Source organism: Podarcis tiliguerta (assembly GCF_965153285.1).
Source record: "Podarcis tiliguerta genome assembly, chromosome: 14".
Lineage (NCBI taxonomy): Eukaryota > Metazoa > Chordata > Lepidosauria > Squamata > Lacertidae > Podarcis > Podarcis tiliguerta.
Window position 1 is genome coordinate 15,299,902 of NC_139547.1, and position 24,444 is coordinate 15,324,345.

Genomic DNA, 24,444 nt, shown 5'->3' on the forward strand with positions numbered 1-24,444 from the left:
AACATGTTCCCCTGTTTCCTTAATAGTATTGGGGACAATGCAAAAGAGAGAGAGAGAGACAGCACCAGACGGGCCCCCCCTAAATACAGTCATGGGAAAAAGAAATTCTTTGAATTCTGTGATTTTACATATGAGAACATAATAACAATCACCTGTTCCTTAACAGGTCTTAAAATTAGGTAAATACAACCTGACATATGACACCGTGTCATGATTTATTTAACAGAAATAAAGCTGAAATGGAGAAGGCATGTGTGAAAAAGCAACTACACCTTGTGATTCAGTAGCTTGTAGAACCACCTTTAGCAGCAATAACTTGAAGTAATCATTTCCCGTATGATTTTCAGTCTCTCACATAGTTGTGGAGGAATTGTGGCCTACTCTTCTTTATAGAGTTGCTTCAGTTTGTTGAAGCTTGCTGGCTGTTTATGCACAGCTCTCTTGAGGTCCCGCCACAGCATTTCAATTGGGTCGAGGTTTGGACTTTGACTAGGCCATTGCAACACCTTGATTATTTTCTTTTTTAGCAACTCTGTCATAGATTTGCTGGTGTGCTTGGGATCATTGTCCTGTTGCATAATCCAATTTCAGCCAAGCTTTAGCTGTCAGGTGGATGGCCCCACATTTGCCCCTAGAATACTTTGGTATACGGAAGAGTTGATGGTCGACCCAATGACTGAAAGGTTCCTAGGTCCTGTGGCTGCAAAACAAGCCCAAATAATCACCATCATGCTTAATAGTTGGTATGAGGTGTTTGTTTGTGCTGATAAGCTGTGTTTGGTTTTCACCAAACATGGTAATGTGCATTATGGCCAGCATCTCCACTTTGGTCTTGTCTGTTCAAAGGACAGAAGTATTGTGGTTTGTTCAAATGCAGTTTTGCAAACCTAAGTCATGCTGCCATGTTCTTTTTAGAGAGAAGAGGCTTTCTCCTGGCAACCCTTCCAAACAAACTACACTTGTTCCATCTTTTTCTAATTGTACTGTCATGAACTTTAACATTCCACATCCTAACTGAGATGTACCTCTTGGGTTTCTTGCAATTTCTCTGAACATTGCACGGTCTGACCTTGGGGTGAATTTGCTGGGATGTCCACTCCTGGGAAGATTGGCAACTGTCTTGAATGCTTTCCATTTTGAATAATCTTCCTTACTGTAGAATGATGAACTTTAAATTGGTTGGAGATGACCTTATAACCCTTCCCATGGTTTCATGGGTAGCAACACTTGCTTATCTAAGAGCATTGCTGCTGTCTTTCCTCCTTGGCATTGTGTTAAAACACACCTGAAAGCTCCAGACCAGCAAACTGCTAAAATTTCAGCTTTTATAGAGGTGGACACACTTGCTGATGATCAATTAAGCAAGGGCATGTGATTAGCTGTACCTGTCTGCTACTTAGTCACTTAATTCTTATGGAAGCAGTAAGGGGGTGTACTTAGTTTTTCACCCATGGCTTCCCCATTTTGGTTTTATTTTTGTTAAATAAATCATGACACGGTGTAATAAGTCATGCAGTGTTATTCATCTGAGGTCGTATAGGTGTTTCCGTGCACTGCTTTGGTTTGCCAGAAGCGGCTTAGTCATGCTGGCCACATGACCCAGAAACTGTACGCTGGCTCCCTCGGCCAATAATGCGAGATGAGCGCCACAACCCCAGAGTCGGTCATGACTGGACCTAATTGGTTAGGGGTTACCTTTACCTTTTAAGACCTGCTAGGGAACAAATTACTATTATGCCCTCATATGTAAAACTATAGAATTCAAAGAGGGTGTGCTTTCTTTTTCCCATGACAATAGATACGACCTGAAGAAGAGTTTTATGCAGTTCAAATGTTTCTTATCAAATTTTCAGATGACATGACTTTGGGAGCGATGGCTAACACTATTGAAAACAGAATCTAGATGAAAAACCATTTTGACATACTGAAACACTGGGCCAAAAACCAACATGATGAAATTCAACAGGAATAAATGTTAAATATTGCATTTTGGTACCAAACAAATCAATAAGTTAATTAAAGGGAAAAGTACAGGATGAGAGAGGCCTGCTTCATAACAGTACATGTGAATAGGATCTAGGTCTCTTAGCGGATCACAAACTAACCATTAGCCAGTAGAGTTATATGACTGCAAAAAGAGCTAATGCAGTCTTAAAGGTAAAGGGTAAAGGGACCCCTGACTGTTAAGTCCAGTCGTGAATGACTCTGGGGTTGTGGCGCTCATCTTGCTTTACTGGCCGAGGGAGCCGGTGTTTGTCTGCATACAGCTTCCGGGACATGTGGCCAGCATGACTAAGCCGCTTCTGGCGAACCAGAGCAGCGCACGGAAACGCTGTTTACCTTGCCGCCAGAACGGTACCTATTTATCTACTTGCACTTTGACGTGCTTTCGAACTGCTATGTTGGCAGGAGCTGGGAGTTCATCCCATTGTGGGGATTCGAACCACGGACCTTCTGATTGGCAAGCCCTAGGCTCTGTGGTTTAGGTTACATTATTAGAAGCATTGTGTCCAGATCACAAGAAGTAATATTTTCAACTTTTACCATTTTATGTGCTGGTCAAGCTGCATCTGAAGTCTATTTCTGCTTCTGGGAGCCATCTTTTAAGAATGACACTGGCAAATCAGAATGTGTCAAGAGGAGGATGACCTGGATACTGAAGGGTCTGGAAACCAAGTCCTATGAGCAACTGTTGAAAGAGTTGGATATGCTTAGCCTGGAGGAGAGAGGGTTGTCTGAAGGGTTGCCATTCAGAAGTTGAAGCTGGCTTGGTCTGTGTTGCTCAAGCAGCCTTCTTAATTATTGGGTCCCATATATTGTTGGACCAACTCTCATTATCCCTTATATTTGTCTAAGTTGGTTGTAGATAATGGGAGTTGTAGTCGGACAACAAATAGGGACCTAAGGTTGAAGAACTCTGTTCTATAGGTCAGGACTAGAATTAGTAGGTTGAAATTACAAGGAAGATTTCAGTTAAACATGGAAGCTTCCAAATGATAAGAAGAGCTACTTGGCAGTGGATATTTCTGGCTTGGGAGGTGGTGGGTTCTCCTTTTCCGGAGGGCAGTAGCAGAGGTTGAATGGCCATCTTTCATCAGTGTTAGGAACTCAGATATACTGTATGAGCTAATAGCCAAATGGCACCTTAAACCTAGGTTACAGTTGCCATAACAGAATATCTAGGTGCCACCCCCCCCAGTGATGATTTGTTGTTGTTGTTGTTGTTGTTGTTGGTTTAATTTCTATACCACTTTATATTTTACAGAAAAAAATTTCAAAAGTGGTTTGTAATACATTTATATATTTTTATTGTAAAAACCAAATTAAACATGTATTAACAGTTTCTGCTAAAAATGTGTCACTTATATGTGAATTGCCTACTAATTCATGCTTCTCAAAATAATAAATAAAAAGTGTTGCTGACCCTCCCCAGAGGCAACTAGACATTTTGTTTTGGTGCCCACAACCCAGGTCCCAGAAGCCATTTGGCTTCTAGCTTCTCTATCCCAGTCTCTATCACTGTTCACTGGGTGACTTTGGGCCAGTCACAGCCTCTTAACTTACCTCACATGGTTGTTGTAGGAATTCCTTGAAGAGGGGGGAGAACCATGTACTCTTTGGAAAAAAAGGTGGGGCATCAATGCAGTAAATGAGCTCTCCTGCTTACCTGCTTAAGAAAGCTGGAGGAGCCATCCAGATGGAGATATCGCTTGCCAACCTGGCATCCAGAGTTTTCCACGTCGTTGAAATTGGACCCATGCCAGTTGCAAAATTTTCCTGGTGCCTGAGGAATTTTGAACACTGTCTCTTAGGGATGCTGTAATTGTAGATCCTTTATTGACCACCAGATGGTCTTTAGGGCCCCTTCCAACCCAAATTCTCCTATATAACACTGCGAACTTTGTTTGATCTTAATAAAACTGGTATTTTTCACTCCCTGTGATCCTCCCCCCCCCTCCATGGACCAATGTAGATACCTTCTTTTTATCAGGGAGATGTTGAATGTTAATCAGAATTCTTTTTCAAGAGCAGTTGTATGCAGTGGCAAGAGTTAAGGAAGTTTAAATATTTTGTTTATGTGAAACTGAGAGTGAGTATTGATTAGCTAGTGTGAAGTGCTGTTTTGCAAACTTTTCCTTCCAAACAACAGTTCTGTGGGTAAAGGTAAAGGTACCCCTGCCCGTACGGGCCAGTCTTGACAGACTCTAGGGTTGTGCGCCCATCTCACTCAAAGAGGCCAAGGGCCAGCGCTGTCCGAAGACACTTCCGGGTCACGTGGCCAGCGTGACATCGCTGCTCTGGCAAGCCAGAGCCGCACACGGAAACGCCTTTTACCTTCCCGCTAGTAAGCGGTCCCTATTTATCTACTTGCACCCAGGGATGCTTTCGAACTGCTAGGTTGGCAGGCGCTGGGACCGAACAGCGGGAGCGCACCCCGCTGCGGGGATTCGAACTGCCGACCTTTCGATCGGCAAGCCCTAGGCACTGAGGCTTTAACCCACAGCGCCACCCGCGTCCCCGTTCTGTGGGTAGGGCAGTATTATTTCCTTTGTCCCTCAGATAGGGGCAGTGAGATGGTGCTATGTTCACAGTCACCCTTTGGTGGTTTTGATTCAACAGAGATTAGAACCTACCTCCTGGTCTGCATGTGTTATTCTGTCCATTAGATCATACTTGCTGTCTGTATTTGATCTACCAAACTATATCTGCTTGTTGTTGTTTTTTGGTGGGGGGAGTCATTTCTAACTACTTTGGCTTTAGCATATGCATTTTGCTTTGGCTTAATGGAACTAATATTTGGCCTGATGAAGACATTTAATAATGAAAGCAGGCAGTGAAATTGACTCATTGCAGATTAAGTAACAGTCATCACTTAACAACTTCTTCTTAAAGAGGCTTGAGCTAAGGAGTAGATGTTAGGTTAGAAGTAAAGTTGTGGGTAGCACATTTTAAGAAACCTGTTGCATGTTTCTAGTCTGGAACAATTAAACTTTAGTATTGCATTTGAACAGTCTTGTCAGTCACTGTTTGGATTTGAAACTGCTTTCTTATTCTGAAAACAAGTCTCTGCAGGTTTCCTAAAGTCCTTTTACTTAGCCCTCTTTGTGGGGTGTAGGGAATCAAGCTATAAAAATTGAGCTATGTCACCTTAGTAAATTCACTAAGAGCTTAACTACAGAGCGTAACAATCCACTTTAGAATAACCAAACAGATTCAAATGTAGAAATGGCAAACGGTTCCTGAATTGTATCACTTACTAGTGTGTTGTGCATTGGGTGGGGTACTGAATGTTGAAATGCTCTGCATTACAAAACAAAGAACACTACGTGCTCATGGATAGCTGTATACCAGGAAAAAGAATTGGCCCCAGCAAAATGTTTTGAATGATGTGAGTAGAAACTAGAATTTGTTGCTCTCCTCCTTCCTTTACAATTGCTGAGATACTGTACACTGTCTTCTCCCTCCTTCCATACTTCTCCCTCCCCCATACTTGTATATCACAGTGTTGGGGGCAAGAAGTGCAGCATTTCTAGTTTATTTTTTCATAGACTTGTTGTTGTTGTTGTTTAGTCATTTAGTCGTGTCCGACTCTTTGTGACCCCATGGACCAGAGCACGCCAGGCACTCCTGTCTTCCACTGCCTGCCGCAGTTTGGTCAGACTCATGCTGGTAGCTTTGAGAACACTGTCCAACCATCTCGTCCTCTGTAGTCCCCTTCTCCTTGTGCCCTCCATCTTTCCCAACTTCAGGGTCTTTTCCAGGGAGTCTTCTCTTCTATAAGCATTCTTTAGGAAGCCAAACCCCCTTCTACACTCCCTAATTTCCCGCTGTGCCAGGATGTGTCTGCACTAGTGGAAGTTCACACTATTTGTTTCCCACATAAACTGCTTCAACTGTGTTACCTATTTATAATTGCACAAATTACCAAATTTTTCAGAAATTTATTAAAAATAAATAAATTCCAAGGTTGTCAGAAGTCCTTGAACTTGCCCTTAAAAGGAGATGAACTAATTATTTCTTCCTTTCTTCTCAAGCTGGGTTATCAAGTTCACTCCACTGTTTCTCAGAACTTATTCGGAAGGTTTCTGTAATTCACTCAGCACCACACCTTAACTAGGTAAGGTTATACCCAAAGAATTTGAAATAGGCACTTCCTGCAACAACTTTCATACCCAAAAGAAGTTTAACCCAGAGTAATTTTTAACCCAAAGTTTAATATTAGGTTTTGTTTTATCATAATTCATAAATAATACAAAAATCATACATATTTTTGGCTGGACTGTTGCCTACTCTATCAGTGTCTGTCAGTGCTTTGTGTCATTAGCTTTTCACTTAAAAGTGCTCCATGATAGCAGTTTCTAATTTATTTCTTCAAGCAGTAAATTTTGACTAAAATAAGTGTTTCTTTTCTTTGAGTCACACAAATTGCTCTCTTTTAAGGAATAATGTGTTGTGCCTAGAATGTATGCAAATTCTAGAGGATGTGGGTGAGCTCCGTCATGAAGACATGCCGGTATCAGTTATGCTGGATGCGCTGATCTATCTTCCTTTGTTCATGCTTTCCTTTTTTCACGATGATCTCCATACCTGTTGTAGGTAACTCTAATAATATTTAACTTCATGGTAAATTAGTTGATTTATGAATGAATAGGATATCATTTTAATGGTGATTACTGTTTTACCTCTTCTATATGTTGATATATTGTACAAAACAGACAGTCCATCCGGTCACACTAGCATTATCCTGTCATAGGGAGCTTCTGGACTTTTTTCCTGAGTTCATGTATACCCATGCATACTTTGTGTCAGGACAAGGCCCAGTCTTGACTCAAGACATTCTGCTACTAGAAGCATAAAATTGGCCTGATTTACCGTTGACTACTGTATTTTTCTATGTATAAGACGATGCTTTTTGCTAAAAAAAATTAGGCAAAAATTGAGTGTCGACTTATACACGGATAGTGAATGCAGAGGGGGGACGTGTGATTAATTGGCAGCAGTGATTGGGCAGGTGATTGGTGGCTGCGGCAAGGCCTGCTGGCAATTGGTGGCTGTGATGAGGCGGGTTGTGGCAAGTGGGCGGGTGGGCTGTTGGTGGTGGTGAGCGGGCAGACAATTGGCAGCTGCGTCGAGGTGTGTGATCGGCAGCGGCTGTGGCATGTGATCGGCAGTAGCAAGCAGGCAGGTGAGTGATTGGCAGAAGTGACCTCCGTCCCCCAAGCTAAACAACTTAATTTCTTAATTTTGGGTTAAAAAAAATAAGGGGCGTCTTGTGCATGGAAAAATACGGTAATTGTTGATGCTGGCATCTGTCTGTCACAGGAGACAATGGAAGAGTTCACCTTTGGGGGTAAAGGCAAACTGTTGGACAGTTACAGCACCTGCTGTGGCTGTAGAGACTGATATGGGAGAGATATTTAATTGCAGGTGGGTCAGATGAAGGTGTCTGGTTTTACTGCTACGTTTGCAGACATCTTTGTAAGACAGAGTTAGTCTGCCAACAGGCCAAGTGCCTGGTAGCAGTTTTGCAAGCCAGTTGACTTTTGCTGAGGAGTCCTATTTGAAGTGATCATGCATACTCCCTTATTCAAGCTTTGTACTTTGGCTTTAAAAAGTGCTTTTGTGAACTATTTAGTTTACTTTGCATTTGTTTTTGGTGTTTGCCTTTGGCATCTAATCCTGTGCTATATTTCTGTTGTTAATAAAATAATTTAGTTAATAATCTGATTTTAGCCTAGAACAAAGCCCTTCTAAGTCTTAAAGTGGTACCTCGGGTTAAGTACTTAATTCGTTCCGGAGATCCATTCATAACCTGAAACTGTTCTTAACCTGAAGCACCACTTTAGCTAATGGGGCCTCCTACTGCTGCCGCGCCACCGGAGCACGATATCTCTTCTCATCCTGAAGCAAAGTTCTTGACCCGAGGTACTATTTCTGGGTTAGCGGAGTCTGTAACCTGAAGCATATGTAACCTGAGGTACATGGCGCTATAATGTGTCAGGAAGGTTTGTGCATCCCTTCCTGGCTTTAACATTAGGGGCTAGTAGTTGTGAAATACTACAGAATAGAGTTTGGCTTATACTTGGTTTATCTAATCCTACACTTTGTAAGTAACCTATACCCTAGAGTTTGAGTGTGGATGCCTCTGTTTCTGTCACAACTTTAGTATCTCTACTTAGGCCTATATTGAATAGGTCATGTTCTTCTGCATTTAATTATTCTGTATGTCCTCCCAATTCACAATTGAATGCTCCTGCCCACTCCACCCCCAAGCAAACATTAATATTATATTGTCCCTTTAAATTGGTCATGAATTTGTGTTCACTGGTTGCCTTGTGAAACCAGTCTTTGGTGTAATCGCATGTATTTCCTTAAAGTGACTACAGTGGTACCTCCGGTTAAGTACTTAATTCGTTCCGGAGGTCCGTACTTAAGCTGAAACTGTTCTTAACCTGAAGTACCACTTTAGCTAATGGGGCCTCCTGCTGCCGCCGCACAGTTCTGTTCTTATCCTGAAGCAAAGTTCTTAACCTGAAGCACTATTTCTGGGTTAGCGGAGTCTGTAACCTGAAGCGTATGTAACCTGAAGCGTATGTAACCCGAGGTACCACTGTATTACTAAACTCCTGTCCTAACATGGAAAATTTCATATTTGAGTATTGTAGCCTTTGCTGTTGCTTCATTGTATGCAGCACTCTTCCCTCTCATTTCTAAAAAGCATCTGCTGGGATTGATTTTTCATTTCACATCAGTTCTGGAATTTCCCAATTTTCTTTTCCTAGTGAATCTTTCTAGTGAGCTCACAATTTGCATTTCCTCAAGTGCAAACTAATGACATCTCAGTTGAAATCATTGGGATTTTTGAAGAGCCCTGCTAGATCAGGCTGACGGTCCACTATCCGCGTTTACACAGTGGTGTGGGAAGCCTGGGTGGCACCTATGACAGACCCTCAACATTCCAAATATTCCCACCAGTGCCTAAAGTTAAAGGTCTGTTGTCTCTATTGTCCTATGCTAATCTCATCATATTGCTGCTCAAAAGTTTATTCTTGCCTAGTAACTTCACCCCTTTTAGCTTCACCTGTGTTTACCCCACTTTTTTTGTAATGACGTCTGCCAAAGTTTGGGGTGTGTGTGTGGAATCTAAATAGCAGTCCATAAAGTCTTCACGTATCCTCTTGGAAAGTCAGCTGTGCTTTTCTACTTCAAGAAACTGACACATGATGATTGTCCAGTAGGTGGCTGAATTCATGTTTAGTTCACATTTTGTACTATTCCAACCAAGAAAGTACTTTTCTTATCTAACATGTTTATATTGGGAAATGTGCAGTTTTGTAGTAATTGACTTCAAAGTAAACATGCTTCATATTGTACTACTAGACTGTAATCCTAAGCATGTTTATCTAGAAGTAAGTCTTGTTGAATTGTATGCAGTTTTCTTCTGAGTAAATACACAAAGAATAAGGCTGAAAATTGTATAATATGCACACTGTATATCATACAATACTATATAACATGATATATATGTGGGTGGGTGGGTGTGACCACAGAGAGACTATAATTACAAATGTGTGCTAATGTGAAAACAACTTTTAAAAACACTTTGGAGGACTTTCAAAAGAGCCAATGCAGTTAATCAAGCTATTTTAGTCTGGCTGGTAATTTACTAGGAAAAATATCACATACTTTTCACCTACCTTGTAGCCTAAGGGTAGAGTTTCATGGTATTTTATCATCCTCATTGCCTGTTTTTATTCTGGCACTGTGAAGCTAACAATAAAAACAAAGCCAGAATAAAAATATCATATACATTTTGTATTGGTTGTGGCAGCAGAACAGGATATATCCCTATCTATCTATCTATCTATCTATCTATCTATGAATATATATGTGAATTACACGCAATTTGAGAAAGTCATTGTCAGGTCTTAGTAATACAGGTCAGATCTGCCTCCTCATCCACAATCAAGTCTTGGTTGAGCGAGGTCTTACTCCAAGCCAGCTGGGTATTCAGCAGCAACATCCACAGACAGGAGAGCTGGCTGATAGGCCAACTTCAATTCCCCAGGTTGGAGGAGGGATTGGCACACAGCACAGTCACCAACTGCTTGTGCCATGTGCCCCTTACTTGGCCTGCCCCACCTCACACCTCCCGCTACTCTGAACCACTGTGTTTGCCCCCGCCAACTGCTCTCCCCATTTCTCCTCTTCCTAGGCATGTCCCGCAAAAACTGAACTTAAAAACATACATATGCATATATCTATACAGTGGTGCCCCGCAAGACGAATGCCTCGCAGGACGGAAAACCCGCTAGACGAAAGGGTTTTCTGTTTTGGAGGTGCTTCGCAGGACAAATTTCTCTATGGGCTTGCTTCGCAAGACGAAAATGTCTTGCGATTCCTGGGGTTTTTTTTCCGCTCCCCACCCCCTTTTTCTAAGGCACTAAGCTGCTAATAGCCTTTTAGCAGCTAATCCGCTAATCCCTTAAGCCTTTAATAGCCGCTAAACCGCTAATAGCGCTAATCCGCTAATGGGCTTGCTTCGCAAGACGAAAAAACCGCTAGACGAAGAGACTCACGGAACGGATTCTTTTCGTCTTGCGAGGCATCACTGTACATACATATTCATTCATTTGCACCAACTGTTTCGTTCTGTCTCTAATGTAGACACACATTCTCTCACTGTAACCACTCATTGCAATCAGGCTTGGAAAAGCCCATAGGAAGCTTTTCCAGAGCTAATTACAGCTCAGGGGCACGGGACAAGGAGGAGAGACTTTAGGCTTGAATGGGAGACCCCCATGGGCCATATCAGGCTGTCAGTTCCCTATCCATGATATTTTCTAAACGAGGCATTGCCAGGAATAGAAAACCTCAGGGCACAGGCCCATCACCCAAATTTGCGTCTATTTGAATATGCTAATTTGTGGGCCTGGATTCAAATTTAGGCAAACTTTCAGAGGGAGAAAACAGTTTTTCTGAGAGTTTTGAGGTATGGTACTAGCAGGATTTTCTGGACCCGGTGTGCTGTATGTGGATTGTAGCCCCCCAATCTGTTTGCAAGAACTGATGCTTAAGTACATATTAAAAGTAACTCTTAACTCTTTCTGACACAGTCCTTTCTTGCCCAAGCTGTCTGTTGTGTGTACTTAAAGTCCTCTGTTATCCACGCTTGATATGCAGCAACTACAGATCAACAGAACTGGAAAGCAGGAAAATGCCCTATGTGCAGAGTTGATAATTCAAGCAAGTTAGACAAGTTACACATGCATATTATATAACTGAGCAATCAAACATGCAAAAAGCTTCCCAGAAAAATCCTACCATTTCGGAGATGGGAACATAACACTTAAGCCTGAGAGATGAGTAATGTAAAAATTAAAAAATCCACACCTCACTTTTTGAATTCCATATGGTGGTGACAAACACCAGGGTAATGCAATTATCTTTGTATCACACATGTAAATTTCCCATATAGGGCAGCTGGATGCTCTTTTATCTGGCCCATTTCTCAAATGAGTTCAGGGTAGTGTTCATGTCCCCCCCCTCCATCTCCGTGCTCATTTTGTCAACTTTGTTAAAACCCAAGGGGTGAAACTACCTGACCTATGATCGCTCACTAAGTTTCATGGCCCCACAGTAAGCTTCACCATCATCACTGTGCTGCCCTCCCCATCTCTACAGTCACTCAACTTCCTCACACACCCCCATGGCTTAACAAGTATGGGCTGAGAGGCCCCCCCCTACTTCAATACAGAGCAGATGGCGCTGCTGGGAAAATTAAGACGTTTCTTAATAAAGGGCAGGAGATCCGGGCTCTTGGGGCTCAAGCCTTTTGGGCTCCCCACTAGCAATGGGTTGCATCCAGCTAAGTACTATAGAGAGTAAGCTTATTGCAATAAACCGAAGTTAGTCATGTTCATCAATTTCAGTGGATCTTCTCTGAGTAGGACTAATGTTGTGTTGAAAAGTGTATTTTACAAATGTGATACTAGATGGTGATGGTGAACTATGGCAAATTCAATATATATTCCAAAATGTTTTTTAAAAAAGCATTTTCACAACTTTTTTTATATGCGTCTAGCCACTCTCCTGTTTGTTGTATGTAAGAGCTTAGCAGACAACAGTTGAAGCTGTCTGGAGATGGGAAAGAAATGTAGTGACCCTTGCTTTCAAATTTGATACCTGCCAAGATATATGGTGTGGTATGGTAGGATATGGTAATCTGGGAAATGTGAGAAATATTTGAAGTTTCTTTTGCTGTCCATTTAGCTGGATGATAGGTCTGTCTTGGAACAGGTGATACAGAATGATAGTTAAAAAGGTATTTGCCCAAACAGAGTTACTTCTGCTGCCTTGTGTCTTCAGCAAATGAACATATAGCTTTGTGTGAAGCTGATTTGTTTCAGATAAACAAGAGTTCACTAAAATGAATATGCTACTTTAAAAATGCATGCTTTTTGTTGGTTGCATATTCATTTTAATTCCTGTGTCAGACAAAATGATTCAGAGGTGAGTAGGAAGCAAAGGCATGACTCAGGCTTTTAAAGCTGGTCATGGCTCATTCAGTGAATCAGGAAGATTTTAAAACCCCTTTAGGCCTTTGAAAGAGGATTTGTATTCTTTGAGATGGGAATTCACTACTTGGCATAGGAATTTTTACAGTTGCCATAGCAGTGAGCAAGAGTAAGCAGGAGTAGTAGTATTTCTAAAACTGACACTAATGAGGATTACTTTACTTGAGAGTAAATTACAGCTGGTCAAGTCTAGAATTAAATAAACAGGATTAATGCCGATGACCTTTTTATGCTAAAGAAGTAAAGATAGCCATGCTGGCCCATAAGAAAAGTTCCAAAATTCATAGTAGGACAATGGTTGAGATTCAGTTTAATGTTGTCATTGTTGTGCAGGATATTTTTGCTGCACAGGCAGTTAGTACAATCTGAACAGCACTAAACAGTATGTTCTGCGGCCCAAAGCTGCCCAATGGATTTGACTGCTTCTCTGTGTTAAAAATGTGGTTCCCATCAGAAGAATGGCCATTGTACTAGAGGTCTGCCACAGTTGGATCGCACCCACTTTTGTTAGGCCAACCAAAATATCTCAGAAGTTTTTGCTGTAATGTTAATTAAAATAGTTCTTGAATGGTAATAGTTTTCAGGTTTCCAGCAGTTTGCAAAGTTGATTTTCGGCTCTTGGGTTTTGGGAAGTTAGAGTTTTTAATTGCTATATCTCAGATACTATTGTTTAAATGTGTTGACGTTTCATTTTTTCCCCCATTTTTAATTTGTACAACACCTTTCTATATTACAATATACAAGGTGGTTTACAAGTTGAAGAAAGAACAGAAGATACAGCCAAGATCACACACCTTAGAACCTTGGGACCCAATACAAAAAAGTTGTAATAAAAACATAACTTATATAAAGTATAATATATCCATTAGAATATGATAGTACACAATAAAATTAGCCCAAAATATAACTCAAAATAATTAAACAGAAATGGACTCTTAACAAACAAACAAAAATAAATAATTACTAAACTAATATCAATAAAAATAACATCAGGTCACAATGCAAAAAATTCCACAGTGCATACAAAAACATGTAAAAGATTCAAATTGAGGGTGTGGGAGGTTGAGGCTCTTTTGCCCTTAACTGCTCTTCATAATACATAAGGTCTGTGGTAGAAAGTAAGAAAGACCCATATTTTATTTACCAGACTGATTGAATGAAGGGGTGCTGATCCACTAGCGGCCAAAAAGATTGTGAAAATCTTTAGGAAAAGTTGTATTTCTGAGGTTTGAGGGCTCATAACATCAGCCTTTTTAAGAATAAGACCATAAAAAACAATATAATTAGAAAGACAATGTGATGCAGAATAATGCAACAAATGGTGTTGAATTATCGTTATTTTATCAAATGTTACATCCAAATAAAAGGAGTTCTACACAGAAAACCATGATAACTTTCCACCATTTCTGTTAGTACTTGGTGTGGAGCTAGTTCATGTTTTATTTCATGGAAATAATAAAAATAAAAAAATATGAAAAAATAAGAAAAATGTGGTAAGGCATCAGATGCAAAGCAGTGTTAATAAAGACATGGGACTCTCTAGGAATTAAGAATACTGTACTAATATAGTATACTATATATTAATCGGCAGTTTGTTTATAAATGAAAGGATGCATTATAAAGCCTAATACATAAATTATTTTGTACAGCTGGTAGAAAAAAGAAGCGCAAGTTAACAGTGGAGACATTGTGTCTAGTAATTCAATTAGTATTTATTCTCATGTGTCTGACAGCAATTCAAGTAACTAAAGAAGCACAGTTATTAACTCTGATTTTTTATTCAGTGAAAACAGGTACGGTATAGTAGCCCTAGGAATGTCCTTGAGCCTGACATATTTAAGCTCAAAGTCCAGCTTTGTTATGGTCTCATAGTAATATGTTTTGCTTATATGTTGTGTCATATTTTTCTCATCCAATTTCCATTCATGAAATGAAAAAAATATAAAGTCCTGCACAGAGGAGTTGTGGTTAAGAGGAGTCTTTCCCTCCGCCCCCATTGTTGGTTCTTTATGGTAGGGTGAGGGAGAACATACATCAGGCATAGGCAAACTCGGCCCTCCAGATGTTTTGGGACTACAACTCCCATCATCCCTAGCTAACAGGACCAGTGACCAGGGGTGATGGGAATTGTAGTCTCAAAACATCTGGAGGGCCGAGTTTGCCCATGCCTGACATGCATACTAATAAAAATAGGAATTCCCTTGTTTGAACAGTGAGGGAGGAGTGCACCCATTTCCAATCTGGCCAGACATAGATGTGAGGGGTGAGAAGAATCACCCAAACAGATCCTTGTGTGTAAATAAAAAGCTTACTGTCAGGATGGAATGATTAATTGATACTGTATCGGTTGTGGATTATTAATTCATTGTGTACTTTTAGCTGTCTCTTTATGGGTAATGGTTCTGGGGTAAACTTGCCAGACCTGCTGTTTCAGCTAACCACAGGAAATAATGGGATGGGCCAATGAAAATTTTCAAGGGGGGGTATAGTTATAAAAATAAACTTATTATTGTCAATTTTGTGAAAAAAGTTTAACTGACATTCCCCCCTGCCTCTTATTGTGCTTCGGAATGTCTTAGATCTTACTGTTTGGAGAAGAGCTTTAAATATAGCATGCTGCATGAGCTGGCTAGCTAGTCCTTCTTTGTCCTGTTTAAGACTTAGTAATTATAGAAATAGGTAACTTTAAAATTGCAATGAGCAAGGGAGTGAGACGTCTGTTGGGGTTTGTTGGAGTCTAAATGTTTAAACAATTCTAGGAAAAAATATAACATACCTTTATCCTTCCATCATTTTTTGTATTACAAAATGAAGTAAAGCTGTTTTGAAAACAGGCCCAATCTTCAATACTCCTTCTAAAGGTGTCTGTTTTAGTTTTAGTTTTTAAATAAAACTGGGAGTTTCTTATGAAACATACTTCTAAAAACGTAAGTTATTCCTGGGAAGCTTGTACATGCAACCTTTCATAAGATAACATCTCAGATAAGATCTCTTGCATTAAGGGGCAAACTTTTGAGATACCAAAACTCCATTCTGTGAGCAGAACTCTTCTCATGACCATTGAGAGGGACCCAAGCCAATAAGGCATAAGCTAAGTAATTCTAAGCCAAACCTTAGCTTTATGGTTAGCTAGGCTTAATGTGGACTGGAGTGCCCTATTAACCACAAAGCTTGTTCCAGAACTCTCGTTAAAAGCAGTTCATGTGCCCTGACATAACCAAGTCAGTTGCTACAGTAGTTTTTACACTGATATATGATACATACATTCTATTTTCAGAAGAATAGCTTTCTGGAGAAAGGGGCATTTTGAATCAGGAGCACAACACACCGGGAGAAATATGCCTGATAAACATAATGCATTCTTGAGGCATCCTCATAGGTGTTTTAGGTGTGCCTTTTTATATATTATTCAGATCTAGTGGAGAACAAAAGTAACTTGCAATCAGTGTTGTAAATTTATGTAGGGACAGGAAAGAAAGAAAGAAAGAAAGAAAGAAAGGCAGCTGGCGGACTAATTTGTATGTGTGAACTTGGTGTGCTATAATATCTACCCCAGGTGCACAATTTCTAAAATGAGATTCATTGGCTGGAAGTGATGATAGGAAGATAAGGAGAGCTATGCTTGGAATTTTGGCCTTCCAGCTATTGCTCTTGTACTGTGAGGTGTTACAGTCAACTAGGCATGGGTCACAGCTTAGTCCCATGATCACCATGTGCTTGGTTAATAAAAGTATTTCTTTCAAGTGAGCGATTTATTATAAATAGTGGAAATTTGTGGATTTATAGTAAACGCTTAGTAACAGTCTGTTGTAGAGATCTGTATATCACGATAACTTTTGTAGTTTGTTTTAAAACACTGCAGGCAGAGCTGTTACATATTGTCATGCCGTAGTAAGCTTTAAATTAAGAAAATTAACAAAAGATTGTGTCACACTTGCGTTGCAGTGCTTTGTATTTTAAATTTCTGTTTTAGATGTACTTACTGGTTGGGTTTGGGATATTTGTTTTTTGGCTATAGTACGGGACACGGGTGGTGCTGTGAGTTAAACCACAGAGCCTAGGACTTGCCGATCAGAAGGTCGGCTGTTCGAATCCCCATGACGGGGTGAGCTCCCGTTGCTCGGTCCCTGCTTCTGCCAACCTAGCAGTTCGAAAGACTGATAAGTAGATAAATAGGGACCGCTCCAGTGGGAAGGTAAACGGTGTTTCCATGCGCTGCTCTGGTTCACCGGAAGTGGCTTAGTCATGCTGGCCACATGACCCGGAAGCTGTACACCGGCTCCCTCAGCCAATAAAGCGAGATGAGCACCGCAACCCCAGAGTCGGTCATGACTGGACCTAATGGTCAGGGGTCCCTTTACCTTTACCTTTACACGTAGAAAAAAAGTTAAAACATAATTTTTATGTGCATATCATATTTATGTGTGTCCTTTCCCTCCAATAAATGAGTAAATAGCTTTAATATACTGGGAATATTTTCTAGCATGTTTGGGATCTGTACTTTCACATCATATTTTTTAAGGTGCAAGTTGGTATGGAACTGGAGTTGTGTGTCTGAAATACAGTATATGATTTAGACTCAGCTGCAAAGTGTCTGCTCAGTCTGTCCCTTTATGCAAGCCCAATTTTAATCCCACAATGCACCCCTAAACCCTTTTCCCTCTGGGTTTCTGAACAACGACCTCTGAGGTCACAATCCTGTTAATTGGCACCAGAAACCAGGGGTGTGTGGGGAGAAATTGGAAGGAGCTGTTGCATTCAGAGGAACTGGTGAATACAGATGTTGTACTACAGTGCCTTGTAGATTCTGGATTGCAGGGTCAAGGAAACCTAAATTCACATAAACATGATATTCCCTCAGTGAACTCACAGTCTCCTCCCCATTGGGAGGAGAAGAATTGGGAAGGCAATATGAGCTTGAGGCCTGATCCTGTCTTGTCATGTGTAAAGGTTTGGGTGGGGCTCTGTGTGGATGGAAATTAGTGCCTCACCCCTGCTTTGAATCCGTGGTGAGAAAAGGAAGTCCAGATAGTGTTTTGTTTCTTTTGCAATACTTTGGGCTCTTGTTTTCCTGCAATCACAGCTTCTATTCATGGGTTCAGGGGAGTAATAAGTTCTCTTTTGCGCTTGATGAAGGGTAGTATGGGGATCAGTAATGCTGGCCACAGTCTTCAATGGCACTTACCAATAAGTACATCAAAGATTTACTTACTCAGTGGGATTTATTTCTGCATAAACATAATAGGATTTCACTGACTGCAGGAGGAGAGAGAAACTACTTTGCCCAGTGATGCCCTTTTGGGTCTTTCTCTTAAGCATAATCTGGCTACTGGAAACCTCTTGCAGTTACTTCTGCTTCTGTTACTGAATTGCCCACTGTTTCGCTACATGTAGTCATTGCTGCTCTTCTAACACACAAAAGCAGTGTGCCAACACACAACAGTGCTTAAAATGTGCCACTCAAATTAGGTGGACTTTGTTACAGAAAGTGGAAAGGGCAATAGTCTTATGGGAATAGCTTCACCTAAATGCTTCTGGATCAAACATCTACTCAGAGTGCACGATTCAATTATGTCCTACAGCATGGGTGGGCTCTAGCTGGCTAGCCAGCCATGACAAATCTTCAGTTGCTGTTCTTGGCAGCCACTTTATAGACTCATTAAGTGTCTACCATGATTCATGAATAGTGAATATTTTGGAATGATTGTATAGTTGTACCTCGGGTTAAGTACTTAATTCGTTCCGGAGGGCCTCCTGCTGCCGCCGCGCCGCTGGAGCACGATTTCTGTTCTCATCCTGAAGCAAAGTTCTTAACCTGAAGCACTATTTCTGGGTTAGCAGAGTCTGTAATCTGAAGCGTATGTAACCCGAGGTACCACTGTATATTAAATATTCAAACACGGATCACCAGAACATAGTACTTTGGTTAAATATGGCAGAATGTGCATATTAATTTTGATTGATTCTGAAGAATCCCATTTTCTCTTACAGAAGGCTTTTAAATTTCTAAAAGTTTTGGAGGAGAATAGAATACTTGCTTAGAGGGAAAACACCTGAAAACATTCACTTTATTCAAATGTGATAATAGGATGGTACCTGTAATGCTATGTTGAATTATTTTAAGGGCTGATCTCATCCGGCACTTTAGCAGCATATAACCTGTCATCTGCAAAACCTTAAATTAAAGTGAACTGAGCGGTATAAGATTGCTTCTCAAAGGAGACTGCTGGTAGTTGTTCACCATGAATTTCTGCAAAGAAAAAATAAGATGGACCTTGTATCTTGAGCAGGTACCTTTTTAAAAAATCGCTAACTGGTTTTTAAAATTTTAACATTTAAGCTTAATACAGTTTAAACAAATAAGGTGCCTTTACATAGAACAAAATAATAATAATAAGGGATGCAGTTTTACAGTTTTATAGATCTTTGTTAGCTTAGTTTGAAATATCAGAAATTATGCTCAGTATTTAAATCTACTATTCTAAATAATTTTCTTGAGGAAAATTAACTACTGTAATTGTTTTAAGGACTAATCTTCAATTGCTGATCTACCAGATGTTCTCTACTATTGTATTACATTACCTCTCACTTTAAATGAATTGAAGGCACTGAAGTCCATTTAATGCTTATACTTTTGTTTGCCACCTTCGAATGCTTGAAGTCAGCAGGCATGTATCTATAAAGATAGTTTGAAAAGTCTTTCTTACCATTAACACTATGGTATATACTTGTTACTTGTCTTGTATTACCTAATTAACAATATCTTGCTTTGAAAGTTTGGCAGAAGAGAAAGGGACCTGTCCAAAGCATAGATCAAAATAAAAAGCATAAATATGAAGAATAAGGTTCTTGAATAAAACTGCATTGTTACTGGCTTGAAACTAGTTGTAGCATTACTTGGGTCCAAAAACATCTAATGGAAGACTTGTTTTACGTCTTGTGTTGGAGTATGGAGGGGCATGAAACTAAATCCACAGATTTTCTTTTGCATGTGCAAGAGCTTATAGAAGCAGAATAATGAGAACTGTTCTAGAGCTTGCTTATTGGACGAACTCTTAGAATTCATTTGGTTGTACACCTGTTCATTATACACTCCTCAGCGCAAGACTTTCAGGGCAGCTTTTATCTACCCAGAGGTAAAGTTGATAAATTCAATGATGCAGATTATTATTATTTTTTATTTTAAATTGCAGTTCTAAACTTTGAGTAAGCTCAGGAGATTTTATACGTGGTTGGCATCCACATGTTTCTCTGTTCAAGGATAGGTGGCAACTCTAAAATAGATATTTATGGACCTTATTCTTTGATAGATATTCCAAAAACTATTTTTTCGCATGGTCATAGCAGCTAAATAGTGTGTGTTTGTTGTCCTTTTGTTTATTCCAACTCATAAACAGCTTAATCAAAACTATTTGTTTATACATTTTATGGGGGGGTTGTCTAGAGTTAATGCTGTAATCCTGTACTCACATAGGATATTGAAAGAGATTAATGGAACATGCATTTCATAGAGGATTTGAAAGCAAATAAGTTCTTTCTTTCTTTAGACAAATGTATAAATGTGGAATAATTTTGAAGTGTTGTCCTTAGCAACTTTAGCACTAGGTTCTTCACAGTATACCAGTGGGATGTGTACTGCCCTTTTATGTTGTCCTAATATTCATATTATGTATTATCACTGAAAAGATTTAGTCTGAAAATTCAAAATGAATAATATTTTCAAGAATACTTACTAAATATTTGTTGGAAAGCTGTGCAATTGCACTTTTCCTTTCTGAAGTAAAGCTTAGCCATTTATGTATATTATAAATCCTTTGCTTGCAGGCAGTGTCCCAAACAATTCAGTAGACTTCTTCCAAAATAAAGAAATCACGCCAGCTTCCTCATGAAAGCACTCACACCTGGAGGTTCAATTACTTTATCACTAGGCTGGGAGAATCTTTGATAAACTCATATCTCAGTTCTTTGCCTCTCCTCTACAATGAGATTGTCCTTTTATCATATTTTTCACGGAGGAGTCCCTTATATCTCACAGCTGTAGTTGTAAAGTTGGTGAGTTCTGTAATCAAAGCAAGCAGAGCTCTCCTCTCACACTTCTTATGAATAAACCCAGCTTCAAAACCTTATAGCAATATAACTCTATAAGAGAGCAATGAGTTAATTAACATTTTGACTGTACAGGTATTGCCATAACAAACATGCAAAGGTGGTTTGATGGGGCTTGATTTCTGTTATCCCAAAGACAGGCCTGCATAATGGATAGAATCTATGTATGTTTGAAAATATATTGGAGGGGGGAAAGGGAGTCAGGGAGGCGTTGTTTACTGTTAAACATGGGTGGTAGATCCCATGAGAAATAGCTTTCTGCAGACTGTATAATATCTGACATTGTTTTTGCATGATCCTGAAAATCACTTGTTTTACAGTCCCAGAAATCTTGGATAGAAAATACTTTCAACAAACGGGAATGTGTCTACATTATACCAAGTTCAAAGGATCCTCACAGGTAAACTAAAAACGATGGAAGCAGAAGGTTTAACTTTGAAGTATAAATTATGTGCTGTGACCATAAGGATCGTGCTCAGAAAATGAACGTTCTGCTCTCTTTTCTCCAGTGCGGCCCTCTGCACCTGCCTCAAGTTTCTCCTGAGGAATTGGTGAAATCTTGAGCAGAGGAATCTGCAGATAATTTTTGGGAGGTGCAAGGGACTGCAGTGGAAAGAGGACTGGAGGACTTGACCTTCAGTTTGTTCTGAATTCAGTACAAATTCTGAGTAAAAGTAAAATTTAGCTTTTAAAGTTTTGTTATAATTGAAGAGGAGGTAGCAAACATTTGTTTTTGATTGTGAAATATGTTGAAATATATATTTTGCATTCTTTGAAGCCAAAGGACCCTCCACAGGTTTTGCTTTGATCAAACTGAAACACATGAAAAATTTGTTGCTATCAAGAACATAAACCGGGGAGCTGTTTTTTTTTTTTTTAATTGATATACAAATATAACAAAACTAAGAAAACAACAATAACAATACTTCCGACCCACCCTTGTTAATTTGGGACATTTCCCAAATAACAAACCATTTTGTTTTGTTCATTTGTAGCACATATCCCATCTGGCATGATTATGCTCAGTTGTCTGCTGCCTCACATATATTTTACTGCTGTGGCTGATCTCTGTGTTAAGCAGACCTGGGGTTAAACATAATTTTTTTAAAAATGCATTTCAACACAGTGCAATTTGATGTATCTTCTGAAAGTTCCATTGATATTTTTAACACTGAGCGCTGGATTGCAGCTTCAAACAACTGGAATCTAGTTATTCTTTTCCCAGGGTTTATAATTATCTCTGGGCATTCTTAGTGGCAGTAGTCTCTTCCAAGGGAAATCAGGCTGTCCTTCTCTTTACCTAAATTTTGGAAATGCATAAATACTTTTTTTAAAAAACAAACAAACAGGCTTTTGGATAATAGTTTTATGAAGATTTTATGCTGTTGTTTGTAACTCTTTTCTGCAATAAGTTATTGTGCTGCTTTAAATTGTGGTTTATTCACTTACATTATTGTGAGCTGCCCTGAGCTCCCTTTGGGGAAGAAGGGCAGGTTATAAATTAAAAATAATGAATAATTATAACTAAAAAAGGTATTAAACATATTTTAGAAATTATTTTTAATTTTTTCATAGCTGTCAAAAGATCTCCAAGTATTGAGGGATTTGTCCCAACAGTGAATTTCGGTAGACAGTAAAATCTTGCACTTTTATCATATGTGCATCATATCTGTATTCTGTTCTGTGTAACATTACAATGATATATCTTGCATACAACTATGAGCAGTCATTTTTCTATTATTCTCTAGACCACCTTCATGCAAACAAAATTGCCCTCATAAACAGTTACAGTGCTTTCTTCTTAAGAGGCATATCCCAGAATACATGACAGGACAGTAAATAATTTGTGGTGTGAATTTCAGAAAGTAATGACAAATATATTAAGAATAATCTCGGTCATATTTAGTCATAAATTGGATTTAATAAAAAATACAAGAAAAATTCTAACTTACTTTATTGTATTCTTAATCATAGATGCCTTCCAGGATGTCAGATTTGTCAGCAACTTGTCAGGTATGATTATGTAAGATGAAGCAATTATGTATCTCTTTTGAAAATACTGTTTTAATTATTTGACATAAGTAAAACATCAGAAAGCTGATGGTTCTGTAATTTGTTTAGAAATGACTGGAAGCAAAAGACAAGTAAAAATGTAAAGAAGATTTAATTAAAACATGGAAGGATGTGGGTAGACAAGGGAAACTGGATATAGGTAGACCTTTCACCAGTGCTGGTAGTGAAAGGTATGTTGACCCTTAGCCATGGCTTTCTAGTTCTTGGGTGTTTTATATTTTCTACATTACTATTATAAGTCATCCTATATACCTTTGCTCTGACTTTTCTTATGTGAACTGCTTATCAGATAATGTCAAAGCCTTCCAGCAACTAAGAAACACACACAAAAATATGACCAAACATTAAGTTTTCCCCGTTCTGCCCCTCTCCCCCTGAAACAGAAGATTAATGTATAAGATTTGCCACAAGCCTATGTGCAAAGCCAGTGGGTGCCAGTAATCAGAGTCTTCTTTTGAATACCATATTTTGATAAAATTGTCCACATCAAATGTGCTGTTCAAGGCATGCACACTTTTTGTCCGTTTTTCAGATAAGACGTTTGTCCATACGTTCTGTTGCTGTTTCATTGTGTGAAAATGTGCGAAAAGTGATGAGTTCCTTGTAAAGTAAATTGAGTTGATCTTCTATTTTACTATGCTCTGGCAATATTTAAAGGATTTAAAGACAACTGGTTCAGAAATTTTGCCAGAATCATGCAAATCAGCCGGGATAATTACTTTAAAAAAAACCACAAAGTGCACAAAACTATTAATAGGTATTTTCATCCTAAATTGATGCATATCCAGTACTGTGAGAATGGACAACAGCTTATGCAATTACCTCTTGTGTGTTTCCCCAATTCCGCAAATTGCGATGATTATCTGCAGGTGCTGTTGTGGTCGCTTGGTCCGCCAACATGCTTGCTTTACTGCCAGCCTTGCCATGAAATATTCAGATGTGAAACTGGGTGAAAATTTTAATCAGGAGGTAGAAGAGTGGTCTGTAGAAAAACATACTGAGCAGAGTTCCACAGATGCTTATGGTATCATAAACTTTCAAGGAGGCTCTCATTCGTATCGAGCTAAGGTCAGTATCAAACGTTCCATATATTGCTTAATGGTAGAGTGGAATAATATTGAAATGAATTTACAAGTGAATATGAAAACATATATCTAAGCATGAAGGTAGTAGCATGTAAAGAGATGAGTGAAGTCAAGGTTCCATATGACTTATTTGCACTTTACATTTTAAATTTATGTTTATGTCCCCCACCCCAAATTGAAGTAATTAGTACATTCTATTATTGTTATTGTTATTATTAATATTATTATTACAATTTTCACACCGCCTTTCATCCAAACACAAAAATACATAACATAATTTTTAAATTAATAAGTTACATAAAACAAGTTACAGATAGATTATTGAGGTTGCAAAGTTGTTATATCAGTCACATCTTTTAAAACACAATAAAAAGAGAACATTTGAGCTACCTGTGCTATACTGCTTGATTATTTTTTATGGGAAGATCAAACCAATTAACACACAAATAGCATAATGTTAATTGGAGTTAAATATTGACTAAGACACAAAATATTGACTAAGACACAAAATATTAACAAAGGGTCTATGTTACAGTGTTCACTATGGAATCACCCTTTTGACAAAATGTTCAATGCTTTTGCAGTGTTTACAAATAAAATAA

General features: G+C 39.1%; 1 protein-coding gene across 2 annotated transcripts in view; it reads left to right on the plus strand.

The window, feature by feature from the left end:
• The window catches only part of TRPM7 (transient receptor potential cation channel subfamily M member 7), a 73,161-nt gene that overhangs the window by 6,407 nt on the left and 42,310 nt on the right, over nucleotides 1–24,444 (plus strand). For both annotated transcript variants that reach the window (XM_083411755.1, XM_083411754.1), the window contains exons 2-4: nucleotides 21,005–21,084; nucleotides 22,659–22,697; nucleotides 23,627–23,825. In XM_083411755.1, coding sequence (XP_083267881.1) covers nucleotides 21,005–21,084; nucleotides 22,659–22,697; nucleotides 23,627–23,825 — 318 coding nt within the window. The remainder of the gene's footprint in view (nucleotides 1–21,004; nucleotides 21,085–22,658; nucleotides 22,698–23,626; nucleotides 23,826–24,444) is intronic.